The sequence below is a fragment of the Eublepharis macularius genome, chromosome 15 (assembly GCF_028583425.1).
Source record: "Eublepharis macularius isolate TG4126 chromosome 15, MPM_Emac_v1.0, whole genome shotgun sequence".
NCBI classification, from domain to species: Eukaryota; Metazoa; Chordata; class Lepidosauria; order Squamata; family Eublepharidae; genus Eublepharis; species Eublepharis macularius.
This window is the reverse complement of record NC_072804.1, coordinates 31,196,934-31,215,781: the sequence shown is the minus strand read 5'-3', so window position 1 is coordinate 31,215,781 and position 18,848 is coordinate 31,196,934. Positions and strand designations below refer to the sequence as shown.

Below are 18,848 nucleotides of genomic sequence, written 5' to 3'. Positions count from 1 at the left end.
CTCTCTATCTGTATACAGGGGATACATCATTTTTTATACTTACCATGGTTGCTATTTTTTGTTAAATCAATTAAAGTTTTGGTTGAGCCTGGGTGAGGCGAATAATAGGGTGGAGATCTCCTAGTCAAAATGATACAGTGGGCATTGTGTATTCACATGGGAGTCAGTTTAAGGTTCTGGGTTTATCAGGAGCTGTCCAGCCAGCAGCCCTTTCCACGTATCAGCTTGATGCCCCGGCCCCGAGTAGGATAGGAACAGAATGAAGAAAACTTCCTATTATCTCCTCAGCTTGCTGGAAAATTTTCTGAGCAGGAAATGTTTGGAGTAGCTCATAAGTCATAATTTGTGCAGCTCATATTTTACCTGACACTGTCTAGAAAAGATCACACTCTTATGTATAATGATCTATTACCATTTTGACAGTACATTTCCTGGGATTTTCTCTTAAGTTCTGTTTAAGAAGCATAGTGCTGCAAAGCTGGTCTCAAGAATTGTGCCTTTTGTTCAAGGCCTGACCCTGCTGCCGTTAAATTGCTAGGGGTGACAACTTTCTCTTCAGGCCACACAAAAGATTAAATAAATTAAGCATTTGGGGGGAGGGGTCATTTCTCTACATCAGCCAAAGCTTTATTGGTTAAATTTCTGCACATTGTCAAGGTAGGGGTTGCAGTGAAAGGCACAGCAGTTGGGCTGTTCCAAAAATGGAAAAGTTGCCAAACATTCCAGTTTCAACCCCCCCCCCCTCCCACCTCCAAATGTAAAAATGATTTTCAGCCTTGATTCCAATAAAGGTTGGGACGTACCTTTTAGGGTATGTGTTAAGATCTGTTTTGTTTTCTTTCAATAAGATGGCAAATTGCATGCCCCCCCCCCCCCAAACAAGGCAGAGAGCTATTCCATGGCCAGAGGATGGAGAAATGGCATGGGGGCGGGGGGATTGAACGTCCATGCCCCATACAGAGTCCCAATCAAAGGCAGCTTTTTACAAAACAACAACCCAGTTGCGGATCTTCCTGAGACACGACTGATTTCATACCTACATTAGAAAATAATTCATATAGATCTTCTCTGGTTTTGTATCTCGACAGTCAGTGATCTTCAGTGATATTCTCAAGTCCCAGACAGAAGCACCATGTTCAGAGGCATACTCCACTGAGGATTCTAAGAGGTAACAAAAAAAAAGTTGAGGAGAAGGGTATAAGTAAATATATATATTTTAAAAATGATCCATAGACTTTATTAAAGAAATAACAATCTAGCGAAGTCAGAAATATATATCTAAAAGACACTAATTGTGTTAGTCCATTTCGATGAAGTCTTCATCAGCGGTCTGTTATCACAAAGTAACCATACAACAAATTTTCAAAGAATGTGTTAATCTATTTTCAGCTTAGTGGGTGACAGATTACCCCCCCCCCTTTCTTTTTATTTTCAAGACTTTTTGTATCGTTGCTCAGCATTTATCTTTCTCTCCCCATCCCCAAAACCAGATGAAACTCTCTGGATTTTTCTGAAGAGAGCTCTGGGGTGACTTCAAAAATCATGCAAGGTGGTGATTCTGGTCAAAGCCACAGTGGGAGGGAGGGTTTAAGCCTGATGGTTTTTAAAATAATTTTTAATACTTCTTGGTTTTTAAATTTTTCTGTCTGTATGTTTTAAATAGAATTGGTGTTTTGTGGAGATCTTAATTATTTGAATATACCAACCTCAAGAATCAGTTCTCTGACTGAAGGGTGGGGTACCAATGTTTTCAAATGAATAAATAAAACAAAACAAATAGCTGTTTGCCTGGTCATCTGTAGCATGTAAGAATCATCCTAGACAACCAGGCATGGAAACCTGATACAAGTTGTCTGTTGTTCATATTTGTGTGGTTATTAAGCTATTGAAGTATTTTGCGGCCTAGTATGAGGGGGAAGTCAAGTCACTCCAGTTGCACTATAAAAATACACAGTCTAGGACAAGTCTATGTCATTCAGGGTAAAATGGCACAAACAGTTCTATTCACAATCCTTATTTTTTTTAATTGTTCCATCAAGTGACTTTGAATATACATTGGGATCCCCCAAAGCAATTCACATCAAATCGGGTGATTCGCCCATGGCCTACCTCAACAAAGGGCAGTTTTACCCAGTTACTCTGAGGACTGTTGGAGACGCCAAATGTTTACACTTGACTTCGAATAAAGTGAAGGTAAGAAAGGCTCCAAGAAGTTACTACCCAAATATACAGCAGGTTTCTGAGTCAGTTGCTGTAGTGATTTAATTTTACCTTTTTATAGAGAAGCCCCTGCTGTGACAGCCAACTTCTGTAAAGTGCCGTAAAATAAATGTATATGCTAAGACTGTGCATCAGTGACTTGGGACCTAAACTGGCTTTCCCTTCCTTTTTCAGAGTGTTGTGATGGTTGTTTTTGACAATGAAAAGATCCCAATGGAACAGCTCAAGTTTTGGAAGCACTGGCACTCCCGCCAACCCACAGCCAAACAAAGAGTCATCGATGTTGGTATGGAATGGAGATATTTTTGGCTTGGGGGCACTTCTTGCCTTGAAAAGAAATATATCACAAACTCCTTTTTGTTCAATTGTCTCCAAGGACTTGTGGCAGTCCTTGGAGGCAATTGAATTGGTTTCCACAAAATGATTTCTAGCCCCCCCCCCTTTGCTATCTTCCCAGTTTGGTGTAGTGGTTAAGAGCGCAGGACTCTAATCTGGAGAACCGGGTTTGATTCCTCACTCCTCCACTTGAAGCCAGCTGGGTGACCTTGGGTCAATCACAGCTCTCTTAGAGCTCTCTCAGCCCCACCCACCCAGGGGCGGAGCAAAGGTTTACCTCGCTCACGGCTGGCCGGCCGGGCGCCCCCACACGCGCGCGCGCACCGGCCTGCGTGATGACGTCACGCGTGACGTTATCACAGGAGCGCATGCGCCGCTGCCGGCTCAATTGCTGCGGCGGGCGGCCTCCGAGCTCTCCCGCTCGGTTGCCTGAGCCGCCGCAGATGCCTGCCCGCGGTGGCTGCGCCTGGCCAGGGGCTTGTGCTGGCGGCGGCAGCAGCGCGGGGTGGGAGGGATAGGAGGCTGGTGCTTTGTGGCGCGCGCTCCTACCCGCCGAGCCTCCTCCGGCGCTCCCTCCGGCACCCTGCGCCTGTGGCCACCGCCTACCTGGCCTCAATAGGCCCGCTGCCCCTGCACCCACCTCACAGGGTGTTTTGTTGTGGGGATAATAATGGCATAGTTTGTAAACCACTCTGAGTGAGTGTTAAGTCATCCTGAAGGGTGGTATATAAATCGAATGTTATTATTATTGTTATTGTTTCTGTAGTAGCTCCCTGGAAACTCTATGTAGTAGCATCCCATAAGGCGCAAGGAGCTGCCCCCAGAATGGAAAATGGCCCTGTTATCTGTGTAATAACTTCCCCTTTAAGGCTCTTCTCTTTTCGGTTCCAGGAGAAAATATTTCTTTTTACCCAGGCTTTTAACTAGGATTTTTTAACTTAAAAACTCTTTTTTTGCAATCTGCTTCTATCCTGAGGACTGTTAATGAGGATTGTTTAGGCTGCTAAATATTTTGTGTTCTGGATTTTAATGTGCTTTTATACTCAGGGGCTTTTATGCTTTGTTTTTAGTTTGCTTTTTTGATCTAGTTTTTTATTACCTGTTTTTTTAATTGTTGCTAATTTTAACTATTTGATGCTTTTTGTGATTTTTTAAAAAAATCTTTTTTATTTTGTGAGCCCTCTCAAGCAGAACTCTGACGTGACAGCTTATAAATGTTTTAAAATAAATGAAAATGGCGAAACCCTTCTTTCCATGAGTGTGTATGCCCAAGCTTCTCTGGATTGTGACCTTTGCATGCAGGTGGCGTTTAGGAAGAGTTTTTAATGGCTTAGCAGGGTGGGGTTTATCACACCTGTTTAAGAAGATGGGAGTTGCTCAATTTTAAAAAAACCCTAGAGTTTGGCAATTAGAAGAGTCATTATGTATTTAATGCCTTTCAGCTGACTGTAAAGAGAATTTCAATACCGTGCAACATATTGAGGAAGTGGCCTACAACGCCTTGTCGTTTGTATGGAACATTCACGAGGAAGCAAAGGTATGATTCTGGAATCTTGCGAAGGACAAGAATCTGGGCCTCTTTCTGGGTCAAATTTAATGTGACAACAGCCATGAGTCCAACCTGTGGCCACCAACACCATTTTAGAGGAGAATTTAGTCACTTAACAGTTGCCATAAGGGTCTGATCCATTGGGCCCACAGCATGCAGTCTTGTTCTGCCTGCAGCTTTTCAAGTGCCAAAACAGTCGTGGGGTGGCTGTTTCACTACTTTAAAAAGGGCAGGGGAGATCGCCCAGTGGTGCTTTGCCTTAGTGGCAATTTTTAAACAACTAAATTCGCCTCTAAAATGATGGCGGTGGTCCCAAGTTGGACCCATGGCCACCATCACGCCTAGTTTGGTTCTCACTGAATCTGGGAAATGTAGTTTGAGAGTCCAAACAGCTCCTACTCAAGCTGCAGTCCTCATAGATCCCTAAGGAGAGGGAATAAAAGTTTAAAACCACTTTAGGTCTGTAATACAAGCGCTCCTTTTCGTTTGTCCATTGTGATGGAGAAATATGAATCTGGGCTGGAAGCAAGTCCAAAACAGGTTGCATGAATTGACCTGGACTTTCTCCTCATAGGCATGATCCATAGCAAATGAAGTGTCCTTAGGTTCGGGTCTAAACCCTGGCCATTTTCACACTGCTTACCGGCCACGGAACATCGCGGCAAGCTCCCAGAACGACAGTGTCTTCCTGGTGCGATTTTGCACGAGAAAGCACGAAATCATGCCAGGAAGATGCTGTCGTTCTGGGAGCTTGGCACGATGTTCTGTGGCCGGTAAGCAGTGTGAAAACAGCCCAAGTCTAAACCAAGGCCATGCGCCCAGAAGATCGTGCACAGAACTGCACTGCAGGTGGTTGTTTTTTGTTCCGGGATCTCAAAGAGACCTCTCGTTCAAAGATCCAGAGGAGTTAGCCATGTTAGTCTGTAGATGCAAAATAGCAAAGAGTCCAGTAGCACCTTTAAGACTAACCAACTTTATTGTAGCATAAGCTTTCGAGAACCAGAGCTCTCTTCATCAGATGCAGTTCAAAGGCACCCTTGGCCCCCGTTTTGACTATTTTTATCTTTACACAATTCTAAAAGGTTACAAACTCTCTCCAAGGCAACATCCTGTCATTTTCCACACCCCCTGCACCCTCCCCCAATAGAAGCATCCCAGGCATGCAGCTAGTCCTGTGGGGCACTGAGGTTAGATGCGATTTAGCTCTTACCAGAAAGGTTGCCTCCATTCTAGCCTGGGGCTATGTTAAGGTTTAGGACTTCAGAGATGTAGATGTCTGTTAGAGTGGTTGTAGGAGGCCCTTTTCCAGCACCTTCTGCTCCTCTCCTCCTCACCTCTAAACTTCAAACAACACTTGTAAGTATCTCTGTGCAAGGGAGCCATTAAGCAAAGTCCCCCCCCCCATCGCCACCGCCAAGTTCCCAGTCCTTCTTCAAACAAGAAGCCACCTGTGTTTGTTCTATTACTTTAGGTTAGCCAGTCGTGCCTTTTTCTGCTGGGGCAGTTTGATGAATTCACAGCATCACTGCTGAGTGAACGTACAGCTCCTGGCACTGGAGTCTAAATAGCACAGTTGATGAGAGGCAGCAGAAGAAGGGATCAAGAGGGGATCGGCTCCTGCTCTGCATTCCTCGCACGGAGAGATGAACGCTTAAAATGTTTGTTTAAAAGCGTGTTTTGCCCATTTGAACTCTGGGCACTTTTGGCACCCAAGTCCCTAAAAACTCGAATAGGGGTGTGCTCCCAGCCCTGGGGGATTCATAGGCATCCTGTTCTAAAAGTTTGCTGAAAGAGCTTTCCAATTAGAGAGGCAAAACTTCCACCCTGGTTGGGAGAACGTTCCCCAGTATTCAGGCTCCGAATCTCTTGGCAACAGCTGGCCTCGTAGCCCTACTCCCTGGTCCATGCCTATGTAGCATCACCCCTTCTCATCTCTGGCTGTGCCACCTTCAGGGCCTTTTGAGCATGTGCAGAGTGCGTCTCCTTCACCACCAAGTCACTGCTGATTGTCTCTGAACCATTAGAATTAATAAATGGTGCTTCCTTCCTGAATCTTGGCGACCCTCTTTTTAGAAAATACTCCCACCTAGAGTTACCAACTTCAGCTCTGGAAATTCCTGGAGATTTGAGGGCGGTGCTTCTGGAGGTCAGAGTTTGGGGAGGGAGAGGAGCAGAGCAGGGATGTGACTCCATATAGTTGGCGCTCTGGAGCTGCCGTTTCCTCTGTAGAACTGATCTCTGAAGTCTGGAGATGGACTGTAATTCCAGGAGAACTCCAGGCACCGCCTTGAGGTTTGTAACTCTGCCTCTGACTGTACAAGTCCCGTTGCATCCAGCAGCTTCTTCACTGACAAGCTGGTGTGGGAGGCCTCTGAGCAATTATGTCTAGGATATCATAGTGCCAGGAATCTGCTGGAGTTTAGAATATATTTCAGGCCTTGGTTATTGAATGATGAAATAACTCATTTTTTCTTGCAGGTGTTTATTGGGGTGAACTGCCTGAGCACAGATTTCTCCTCCCAGAAAGGTGTGAAGGGTGTCCCTTTGAACCTCCAGATAGACACCTACGACTACAGCACCGGGACAAACAGACTGGTCCACCGAGCTGTCTGTCAGATCAAAATATTTTGCGATAAGGTAGAGTCAAGCTTTGGGGGAAAGCTTTCTGTGAGGGCTGGTGGGAAAGGGCTGGAGGCAAGGAGGGTCTCCCACTGTGGCTTCCCGAAACGAAGGCATCAGCTTTTAAGAGCAGCTTTGCAAGAGCTCTCTTGCTAGCTATGAGGAAGATTTGAAATGATGAGCAAATAAAACTGTGCAAGACTTTAGTTGTAAATTAATCGGGAATCAAATGTGTACAGTGATGAGCATCTAGAAGGGTTTTTTTTAAAAAAACTGCTAAGTGGTAAAGGCACAGCTTGAGTCAGTCTGACCCATGATGCATCAGGCGTAGGCAACTGTTCCAGATTAGTGACTGGTTTCACTTGGCTGTTTTTGATTGCTTTGCAACCGGAATGAGTTGAAAAGATATGCTAGTATAGATCTTTGGCCTTCATTTAGAGTTTCCATATAACTTACGCTCATTTTGAAACTGCTTGTGTCATTATAACTCTACCCCTGTCTCTGTGATCTCCTTCCTTCTGGGTATGCCTTCCTGAGAGTCATTTTCCTTCATACAGTAGGTTCTTGGTGCCAGGTTTTTTAATGATTGCCCTGTCAAAATTGGCCCTTGCCTTAAGCAAGAGTGCTCTATGGTGAGGATATCACGGTATTCTCCCACTTAATGTTATGCAAGATGGTTCAAATGCTTACGTTGTAAGCTCCCTGGGACAGAGAGCTGTATTGCTTGTGTGCTTTTTTAAAAGCATGATGCACAGTTATGGTGCGGAACAAATTATAATTGTATGTATATGAGTATGTCTATGTATATATCAAGCGAGGGAGCAGAAAGAAGAAGAAAGAAAACACACACCTAGAGGAGGGGTATGAAACTATCTGCCTCTATTTGCAAAGTTTCTCCCTAAGTGCTATAATTAGGGTTACCATCCTCAAGGTGGAGCCTGCAGTGCCCCTGGAGGAAATGGAAGATTTGGAGGGTGGAGTCTATGGTATACCATAGAGTCTAGGAGAAACAGAAGTCCCAGAGTGACAACATCCCCACTGAGTTCCCTCCTCTCCTCAGGCACTGCCCCCATCTCCAGGAATGTCCCAAGCTGGAGATGACAATCCTAGCCATAATACAAATTAAAGGACCTGTAATTTGCAGAATAGTTGAGAGGGGGTGGGAGACCAGTGGTTAAAATCTCCAGCACTATGGTCACCAGAGGGAGAATTAATTACAGAGCCAAAGGTATCACTGCTGCATCTCATGGCTTTTCCCTAAAGGGAAAATGTTGGGGGCCAGAAGCATTTGGGACAAGATCAATCTGGAAGCAAACCTGACCATCCTTGGTAGTGATGATCCCTTGCTTGACAGCAACACCCAGGGCTACACAATATCAGGCACCTTTCTGTGTGCATTCGCAAGTATGTGTTTGTGTGTGCAAGTGTGTGCAACGTATCTCTGTGTAGTTCCCCCCCTCCCCATCATCCCTTTCACTTATAGGCTTTCTGTTTGTGCACATCCCACATTTTGCTAGAAAAAAATTATGCAAGTGCTCAGGGGTACGTGGTTGTGGTGAGGAGCTCATAGGAATCTCTTTGACTTTTTCCTCCCAGGGAGCAGAAAGAAAAATGCGAGACGACGAACGCAAACAGTTCAGGAGGAAGGGGAAATGCCTAGATGCGAATAATAATGGTTAGTGTGACTAAAGCCGGTGGGGGCTGTTTGTGAATGCTGCTGTACAGGGAAGGATGTTTAGGGTCGTAGAATGCTGGCCCAGGAACCAACCCTTAAAGGGCACAATTCATATTACAAAGTCACTGTGGTGGTCACAAGACTGCGAGTCAGACGTCCATGGGAGCTTTTGCTCCCCAGATACACACGGGCCTGATTCTGAATGTGCACACATAGAGAACGGTCTTCAGCCCTGCCCCACTCCTTTTGCATCCTGAAACAACTCCATTGCCAAAATCGCATCGCTTAGATGTAATTTTTGCCGTGGAATGTTACAAGATGTGAAAGTGGCAAGGGGGGTGGGGTAGAGAATGAAGTTCCTTCTCCATTTAGGGTTGCCAACTCTGGTTTGGGAAATTTTGGAAAATTTGGAGGGTGGAGCCTGGGGAGGACTGGGCTTGTAAAGGAGAGGGACCTCAGCAGGGTATAATGCCATAGAGTCCACCCTACAAAGCAGGTTTTTTCTCCAGGGGACCTGTTCTCTGTGGCCTGGAGATCAGTTGTAACTTTGGGAGATCCCCAGCCACTACCTGGAGGTTGGCAACCCTAGTCGTGATCAGAATTGGCCAGCCTGCATCTGGGAGAGAATGGGAGAATGTGCATTGAGCATCTGATTCACAATCTTTGCGGGAGCCATGAAGATGTTGTAACACATGAATTGGCCCTATGGTGGTCTCATTAACACAAACACAATGCATGATATTTTAAGATCCTCCGTCGCAGCAAACTTGCTTTTTTTCTCCTGCCCGGAAAGGATTCTGCAATGCTTAGCTGCCATGTGGTTGCAGAGGAGATATTTATTTATTTAGATAATTTTCTCTTTTCCCCCCAATGGGAATCCAAGGTAACTTACAACAGCATTTTTCCCATTACCATTTCATCCTCACAATAAGCTAAACTGAGAGTGTGTGGGTGGCCTAAGGTCACCCAGCAAGCTTCCATGGCAGAGTAGGGTTTTGAACCTCAGGGCCAAGCTAGAAGTGACGAGTTGCACTTGAATGGCAAGTGAACAGACTCACACGTATTCCTCCCTGTTCACTTGTTCACGTAGTGATCGAGTGGAACGTAAGCGAACAGGGAGGAATACATGTGAGTCTGTTCACTTGCCATTCAAGTGCAACTCGTCACTTCTAGCTTGGCCCTCAGTCTTCCACATCCTAGTCTGATGCTATAACCACTACACCACACTGCAAAGACGATCTGGTCCCAGGCACTAGCTAAAGGACTAAGATCTGTTGGATAAATTGTACCACCTTTATCCCAGCAAGAGCACCAGCCAGTGGAGATCAGCCTGGCCCTAGCTGGGATTGAAATGCGTGTTTTAAAAGTTGCCTCTTTGTTCTTTGCAATGTCAAACTGATCTTCATCCTCTGCCTCCCACCCCCACCCCCGCCCTTTTCTTTGGGCGTCTGGTCTTTTAGACTGCAAGCCGACGGGCAAGACCTGTGTCTTCATTGAGATTAATGAGCAGTGCCAAGTTACTGTAGGCACTCTAGGAATTATTATTAATAATCATATTGCGAGACAGAGGCTCCTGTGCTCTGTTCTTGATTTTTTCTTTTGTTCCCTAGACACATATAATCATTCTTGTCTGAGAATGAGATCTTGCAGGTTATACCAACACCCTTCCCACGCAAACTCTGCAGGCCTCCTCTCTCTCTCTCTTATCTAGTCACTTGAAAGCCAAGATTGCTTTATTTCTGAAGGCTTTAGGGGGGTGAGGGTGATCAGATTATATTAGTCATTCCTGCGTTCATTCCAAGATTTTTGTTTGTTAGCTGTTGGTTTATGTGCTTCATGTTTGTTATGTTTATGTTTGTTTAGGGGACATTCATGCATGCTAAAACTCAGTTTGATTTTCAGACTGCTTTATGGCTTTGACTGCTTCCTCATGGAGAGGATTCTCCATATAGGTCTTGTTGCTACTGCGAATGCAGAAGTGTCTGTAGTGGCAATGGAGCATTCACACAGCAGTTTTCCACACAGTTTCCTTCCTTCAGCCACTCTATTCCTCCCCCTATTGGTGGGCTTTTTGAAAAATAAGGACTTACTAGAACACTGTATTATTATAATTACCTATGGGCATGATCTTCTAGTTTCCTGCTTCCGTTAATTTTTTTTAAAGTAAGTCTCTAAGCATGTTTCATTGTGGAGTTATAAGGGGAAATGAAAAGTGTCTTACAGGACCTTTTAAAGAACTAAAAGGTAAAAGCTGGAAAAAAAACCTAAACTGGAAGAGCTATCTTAGTGGTTAAAACACTGGACTAGGATCCGAGAGTCCTGAGTTCAAATTCTTTCTTCTGCTGTGGAGCTCACAATGCCCTTGGGCCACTCATATTCTCTGCATCTCACAGCCTAACCTATCTCACAGGATTGTGATGAGGATGAAAAAGAGTGGAAGAATTATGTCCACCTCCCTGAGCTCTGTAAAAGAGCTTGATGCCTTTCACATTCATTAAATCTCCTATATGTTGTCCAGCACTAATTTCCAAAACAGTGATTTACCAGGAGCAGGCCTCTTTTCTCTCAAAATGAGTAATAACAGTAACAACAACAACATTTGATTTATATACCGCCCTTCAGGACAACTTAATGCCCACGCAGAGCGGTTTACAAAGTTTGTTATTATTGTCCCCGCAACAATCACCCTGTGAGGTGGGTGCGGCTGAGGGAGCTCCGGGAAGCTGTGACTGACCCAAGATCACCCAGCTGGCTTCAAGTGGAGGAGTGGGGAATCCAACCCGGTTCTCCACATTAGAGTCCCGCTCTCTTAACCACTACACCAAACTGAAATAAAGCAATGAGGGTTATTGGAGTTTACCATCTCAACAGAGGGTCTTACAGCTGAGAAGAGGCTTTGATGCTCTTCTCCTTGACATGTCAGTGGTTAAAAGAGGGATTTTTCTTCTGCCTTCCAGGTCTGAAAAGCTGTTTGGTTTCAGGCTTCCGAGGCAATGAAATCACATACCTCAAGCCCCAGACAGACTTGGAAACCCAGCCTGTCTTGTTCATCCCAAATGTCCATTTTCCAAACCTCCAGAGATGTGGAACGGTAGGTTTCTGTTTAATGGCACTACCCCAAGGCCTTCAAATTCCAATCAAAGCCTTGAGAAGCTTGTGGTGTTATAGGAAGGAAGGCTCCACTCTCAGTGTTTTTATGAGAGGATTTTAAGATTAAATTCTGGTTTATTTGAAGAAGCGTTGCAATTGGGTAAGGAGGATTTGGGGTAGGAGAGCTAAGGTATGGGGCATTCTGTATAAGGAGTTAAACTGTAACTTTTGGGTGGGGAGAGAAATGAAACAACAGGAAAACATAGCAACAGCTGGGTATGGAAACCAATTCACAGACTTAAACTAGGTTTAAGGCTTATTTCTGCAGTTCTGTCATCCTGTGTTGGACAGGGATCTGTGACAAAAAATTTAAGGCACCCTCAAACTAGAATTCTTAGGATGCTTTGGGGGAAGCTATAAGGGCTAGTCTGTTCTAAAAGCAAGCTATCCTTGTAATGTAGCTATCATCTGGAAGAAGATGTAGGAGGAAGTCCCCACAGAAAAATGTAGGCTTTGGGGAGGAATTTAAAAGTGGAAATTCAGAATGTCCTATGAAGTGGGAGCAGATTTTGATGTAAAAGAGGCGGATGAATGAGAGGGGCTGTTGGGCTTGTTGGACAGAGACGTACCATTTCAGAGAGGGAAAGGCAGCTCTGGATATAAGATTAAATTGCCTAAATGCAGAGTATAGTAAGAGTATGTGCCTGTGTTTACCTCTGCATCACAGGGGCAATTATCTACACAAACATCAGTCAACCTAATTTTTATTTTTAACAAAGAGATTTGTGTCTTTGTCATACCTGTGGTGGTGACCTTTTGGTTTTAAACAAATAAACGTGACCCCCCCCTTCCCCATTAGAAAGCATAGCATATACATGATAGGTCCACTGTGTAGTTTGTAATCGTGGTGAATCAGCCAGAGACACTGAAGAATAACCACACAAGGTCTCTAACAGAGTGGAGGAGAGGAGAACTCTTTCTGAAGGGGCTGTGCTCTTGTCCCTCCAACTTGGGGTTTTATTTTGACGTTGAAGGACTCTCTCTAAAACTTCTCTTTCTTCAGCAGGCATTACCTACAGCTGGTGTTCCTCATGACCCTACGAGGTACGGAAAGCGTCTGCCTAAAATCTTCTCACGTTCTTAAACCTCTTATTACCCTGACATTTGCCCTTCCTCTGGGGGGCTCAAGGCATCATGCAAAGAGTTCCAGAGTGGTCTCCTGTCTGGGAACTGATCAAACTCAGATCTGCTTAGCTTCACTTAGGTTGCTGCGTCTGGTGCCTTCAGATTGTGTCCTAGGCACAGTTTGGGGGATACCTTCCCTATGAACCTCATTTAATGGAACTGCCTGGGAACTGTGTGGTCATGGAACTGTAGGCTCTGATATATCTTGAACCATTTTGGTGTAGTGGTTAAGAGCGCGGGACTCTAATCTGGAGAACCGGGTTTGATTCCCCGCTCCTCCACTTGAAGCCAGCTGGGTGACCTTGAGTCAGTCACAGCTCTCTCAGAGCTCTCTCAGCCCAACCTCCTCACAGGGTGTTTGTTGTGTGGATAATAATAACATACTTTGTAAACTGCTCTGAGTGGTTGTTAAGTCATCCTGAAGGGCGGTATATAAATCGAATATTATTATTATTAAGGAGTGAAAGAAGAGAGTTTATTCAGGAACTACAACTTTGACAGAAAGGAAAGAAACAGAATAGACACTAACTACCTCAGTAAAATGGGAGGAGGGACTTCTGGGAAGAAACAGGAAGCAGGAAGTAGCCTAAAAATACCAAACTGGAGACATGCAAGAAGGACAGAAGAGAGGAGGGAAGAAGGATCCCACTCTGCCATCCATCTAACTGTCAGACCTGCTGCCCCCTGCAGATATTCAGCGTCTTCTACTTCTGTGTACACAAGACACTGGCCATTTCCACACTACTCACCTTCATTCGGAACGCTGCGGAACGTCGCAAAAAATGCGGAAGGTAGCGTCTTCTTGCGCTATCTTCCGTGTTTTTTTCACGATGTTCCGCAGCGTTCCGGATGAAGGTGAGTAGTGTAGAAACGGCCATTGTATTTCCAACAGGAACTGGCTCCCATTTAGGCTGAGATCATGGAGATCCTCATGGACTCAGCCATGATGAATAAACCAGCCCTTCCATCTGAGAAAGGGCCGAGGAGGATCTTCAGCAGAGGATTCCGGAGCATGACGATGCCCAATGCCATACTTAGCTGAATCACAAGGGCAGTTTTGGGCATCATTGAGGGTGGCAGAGTGAGACCAACAGATCTGATCCATGGGGCAAAATCCACTGGAAACTTCAGCTTGTGAGCCCCGTTGAAATGTGCAGGCACTGCACACAAGTGCTTTAAATAAAGAGCACAATTTTTTTTTTATGTGGACATTTTTATATCCTGATTTTTCTCTCCAGTACTGAGTCAGTCATGACGCAGAGTAGGTTCTCTGGAAAGGCAGTGTATATATATTCAGAATAAACAAACAGCATATAACATCATTCTCCCCTCCATTTTTCTTCACAACAATAACCCTGTGATGTATGTCAGGCCAAGAAAGAGTAACATGCTTAAGATCATTGAGGAGCTTCTATGGCAGCATAGAGATTTGAACCCGGGTATCCCTAGTCTAACTCTCTAACCACTTAGTATTACCATCACCACTTCAGCAAATGCCTGAAGAGGGTGCACTTTGGGGAGGTTGTGATGCTCTAGAAATTTCCCTAATCTCTGTGGTAAAAACTAAAGAGACATGGGGACATTCCTAGAGCATCATACGGAGGCCATTTCCTGCCCTTTTTTCTCCTGGTCCTCTGTTTCTCAAGGGCAGGAGACTAGTACCAAGGGTAGAGCTAGGGTTGCCAGGCAGCACCTGGCAACTGGCAAGAGGATTCTGGGGATGCTTTACCATAGACTGTTTCCTAGAACTACCCTTTGTAACTTCTGGGTTACAAAGACTGGGCTTGGTATATCAGTGGTTTGACTCCATGTAAAAACGCTTCACATGTTTATAGGTTCAGAATGAGGGCCTCTGTAGACATCTTCTGACCACCTGTTTTTCCTGACTCAGGTTACCCTTGAAGCGGAGCTGCCCTTCATTCACAGATGAATTTGAAACTTTAGCTTCAAAACACGCGAAGGAAGAAGACCCTCAGCGAGGTAATATTGGTACTGGAGCTTCTCTTCCCTGTTCTCTCCATTAAGCCTCTCATTAGGCTAGGGTTTCCACTGTGGGGAGTAGGGTTGCCAACTCTGGGTTGGGAAATTCTGGAGATTTGCAGGTGGAGCCTGTGGGAGGCACCTCAATAGGGATGTGATGCCATAGACTCCGCTCTCCAAAGTAGCCATTTCCGCCAGGGAACTGATCTCTGTACACTGGCGATCTGTTGCAATGCAGGTCCCACCTCAAATTTGGCAGTCTTTTTTTTGGAGGGGGGGGAGTAAGTAAATGAGGAGTACAGTAGCCTTATATTACATGGGTGGGTAAGCTTGGCTTGTAGACCAAAAGAAGGCCAAAAGTGCAGCGGGGAATAGCTTGGGGTACCTGTGGAAAAAACGTGGCAGGATCAGTTAGACCTTGCCAGTGCCTAGCAGCAGGGTTAAGGATGGGGTCCCATACCAACCTCCAGGTGTGAGAGAGTTGCTAGGCCAAGCCTGGCAACCAGCAAGAGTTTGGGCGGCAGCAGGAGAAAAATAAATAAAAATAAAACTCTGACCCAGTTGACGGCATGTCACTTCTGGGGTGCAACCTGAAAGTGACAATGGGTAGCTTTAGGAATCACAGAACTGTGGTTTTACCATAGAGTTGTTGGTGATTCCTAGAACTACCCACTGTTTCTTCCAGGTTGTACTCCAGAAGTGATATGCAGGCAACTAGGCTGGAGCCCTGTTTTTATTCTGGCAACAGACCAAATTACCTGGAGTTTGCCCACCATAAGAGGGCAAATGGTAAGCCTAAGAGCCAAAACACACGAGAAGAAATACCTAGGTTCAGCACGTGTTCTCTTACCTCAAGGTTTGCCGGGATCTGTAGGCATCCTGGAAGCTTAAAGTTTAGCATTTACAGAGCAGCAGGAAGGGCAATATAGGCGCCTGTATTTCCCTTCCTCTTCCTGCTGCTCTGTAAATGTTAAACTTGTTCTCTTACCTCAAGGTTTGTTGGGAAGTGTAGGTGTTTTGGCAGCTTAAACTTTAGCATTTACCTTCAGGAATTCCCCAACGTGGAGTTGGCAACTCTACTCTGCATTGAGGGAAGGCTTCATTTTAATACTTATAGTTAAAGCTGCCCAGACCCCTCCCCAAAGTCAAGACCAGGCATTCAAGCCAGTCTCTTCCATCTTTCAGTCTTGCTCTACGTGCGGAGGGAATCGGAGGAGGTTTTCGATGCTCTCATGCTGAAGACGCCAGACCTGAAAGGTCTGAGGAATGCTGTAAGTTCCCCCAATCTTATTTCTATGTCATAAAGTGTGTGGTGCTACTATTGTAAGCATGTTAAGGCAGGGATGGTGGACAAACATCTCCAAGGGTTGAAGCTCATCCTGGCCTCCCAGGCACTCCTGATGTTCTTACTAGGTCCTTTTTCATACCGCTTACCAGCCATTGATCATCGCGCCACGCTCCCGGAACGACAGCGTCTTCCTCGCGCAATTTTGCACGAGAACTTGCGCGCAAAATAGCGCCAGGAAGACGCTGTCGTTCCGGGAGCTTGGCACGATGATCAATGGCTGGTAAGCAGTGTGAAAACAGCCCAGCCATCCATTAAGGTACAGTTAAGAAAATGGTTGCCTATGGTTTTACTGGTGAAAAACTGCTCTGTCAGTCTCAAGAATGACCCTCTCATGAAAGAAGGTGAAGCAACTGTGCACGGCAGGCAGATTTTGGATGCTGCTAAGGCCAGCAGTGCGGCAGACTGATGCCACCCCTGCAAACATTCTCCTGCCCAAGACCCACTGAAATGAACTAGCATGGCACATGGGCGCAGCAAACTCAAATGAGCTTGCACAGGAGAACTTCCTGGTAGATCGTGTCCCATATTAATGAATGGAGGGAGCCAGTAGGATTTTCTGCCTAAATCTCTTGGTCCGACCACACATAATTTTGTTGTCGTTAGAATTAAATGTGTTTTGCAAAGAAATGATGGCACTGGATCGGCAGCATCCCAGTCCCATTCTAACACCATCCAAAGGTCATTTGCACCAAACGCAAGCAGCCAATTGCAGCCTCTATCCAAAGAATGTAGCTGTTTTAGGATTTTGGAGGTAGTTGTTGTTAGCGTGGCGTTTGTATTTTCCACTGCCTTTCCAATCAAACTCCCAAGCTTGTTTCTCTGGGGCAAACGTTCCTATTCATTCTCTCCCTGTGGCCGCACCTCTCCCTTTTCCCCTTGAGCTGGCTGGAAATCCACCGCCACCCCTTTTCTCAGTGTTTGAAGAGCACACAACATATATCTCAGATTCCTATCGGCTAAATTCCTGATAACCCACAGCTCCATCTTTGCAGAGGTGGGGAAAGAGAGCAAACAATTCTCCAAAATGATCTGATAACCTTTCTGGGGTTTTTTTACGGCTATGCTTGGGGGGCGGGTAGTGCAGGGAAAGAGTTTGTTTATGTGCCGATTTTGCACACTTTTAAAATAGAACAGAGCAAAAGGCCAGGAACAATATGTCAATTTAAAGAAGCAGCAGCATTCTAAGAAAAAATGGCAGAGAAATTTGGGCTGACCCCAAAGATTCTCCAGTCAGAGAATCTTAGCAGTTGAAAGATCTAGAGGAGTTAGCTGTGTTAGTCTGTAGTTGCAAAATAGTAGAGTCCAGTAGCACCTTTAAGACTAACCAACTTTATTGTAGCATAAGCTTTCAAGAACCACAGCTCTCTTCGTCAGATGCATCTGACGAAGAGAGCTGTGGCTCTCAAAAGCTTATGCTACAATAAAGTTGGTTAGTCTTAAAGGTGCTATTGGACTCTTTACTATTTTACAGTTGGAATACAGTCTAGTCATCCTGCCTTGTGGCCAGTTAAAATTTATTTTTATACTGTATAAAAAGTGTTCCAAAAGTGCAATAGATAATAATATAATACGAATATCTTATCATTAAAAATCTGTAGTTGGGTCAGACTCAGGACTCATGACAGGAGTGCCAGGTTCACTCCTATCTACCTATGACAATTCACAGCTAGGCATGTGTGTACCCCACCTTTCTCCTGACATCCAAAGTGTCATCCCAGATGACAGCAAATAAAATCCAAAAATATTACATTATTTAAAGCACAGAATTAAAAACTGATCATTGAAAAACTGAAGCAGATAAAGCAATTAAGTGCCTGCTTTTTTGCCATCCTCTCTGCTGGCTTGAATGAAGAAGACTAGCAGAACACAATCTGTGCGCACAAAAAGGTCCCATGCCAGAACTTCCAGTTTAAAAGAAGAAAACTAGCTGTGGGAGTGTCAGACTTAGTACCTGCATTTCTGTCATGCTACTTAACGCCTTGAGTTTGCCAAAGAGCTGGAGTTGGTATAACTTCAGTTGGTATAACCCAAAAGCTTTCCGCTACTGTGTGATGACTCAAAAGCAGAAGAACTTGGCACCAGGCCTAGTTCCTGCAAGAGGAGGTGTCAGGATCCATACCAATGAGAGAACGGCTTTGAGATTTGGAGTGAGATTTGGATGCAGGGTGTGGGAACTGAACATGAAGGTACTTATTTATTTTTCATTTATAAAGACATAAGAAGAGCCCTGCTGGATCAGGCCAGGAGTCCATCTAGTCCAGCATCCCATCTCCTGCTGTGGCCAACCAGTTTACTATTGACCAACAACTGGGCATAGAGGCTGAGGCCTTGCGCTGACATTGCCTCCCTTGCGCTGAGATTCAGAGGTTGGCAGCTTCTGAGGTTCTGTTTAGTCACTACTGATAGACCTCTCCTCCATGAATCAATCTAATCCCCCTTTTAAAACAGCCTGTGCCTGTGACCATTGCTACATCCTCTGACCGAGAATTCCACATTTTAATCACCTGGATAACCCAGGAGAGCCTGATCTCTTCAGATCTCAGAAGCTAAGCAGGCCTTGGTTAGTAATTGGATGGGAGACCTCCAGTGAAGAACGGGATTGCAGAGGCAGGCAATGGCAAACCACCTCTGTTAGTCTCTTGCCATGAAAACCCCACCAGGGATTTTCAACTATGACTTGAGGGCAGGATAAATCAACTATGACTTGAGGGCAGGATTTCGTTCATTCATGTATAGACGTATACCTTGACTTTTGGCCAGTAGGGACCCAAAGTAGGGTTGCCAACTCCAGGCTAGGAAATTCATGGAGATTTTGGAGGGCAGGGTTTGGGAAAGGAAGAGACCTC

General features: G+C 45.1%; 1 protein-coding gene across 2 annotated transcripts in view; it reads left to right on the top strand.

The window, feature by feature from the left end:
* GRHL3 (grainyhead like transcription factor 3) overlaps positions 1–18,848 on the top strand; it is a 62,110-nt gene that overhangs the window by 30,443 nt on the left and 12,819 nt on the right. Inside the window, exons 5-14 of one of the 2 annotated variants that reach the window (XM_055000082.1) lie at positions 1,089–1,168; positions 2,040–2,193; positions 2,395–2,506; positions 3,999–4,093; positions 6,584–6,742; positions 8,321–8,399; positions 11,357–11,490; positions 12,556–12,593; positions 14,566–14,654; positions 15,840–15,925. In XM_055000082.1, the coding sequence (XP_054856057.1) occupies positions 1,089–1,168; positions 2,040–2,193; positions 2,395–2,506; positions 3,999–4,093; positions 6,584–6,742; positions 8,321–8,399; positions 11,357–11,490; positions 12,556–12,593; positions 14,566–14,654; positions 15,840–15,925 (1,026 nt within the window). Of the gene's footprint in view, positions 1–1,088; positions 1,169–2,039; positions 2,194–2,394; positions 2,507–3,998; positions 4,094–6,583; positions 6,743–8,320; positions 8,400–11,356; positions 11,491–12,552; positions 12,594–14,565; positions 14,655–15,839; positions 15,926–18,848 lie in introns of both variants that reach the window. The other variant, XM_055000081.1, reaches the window with a different exon arrangement.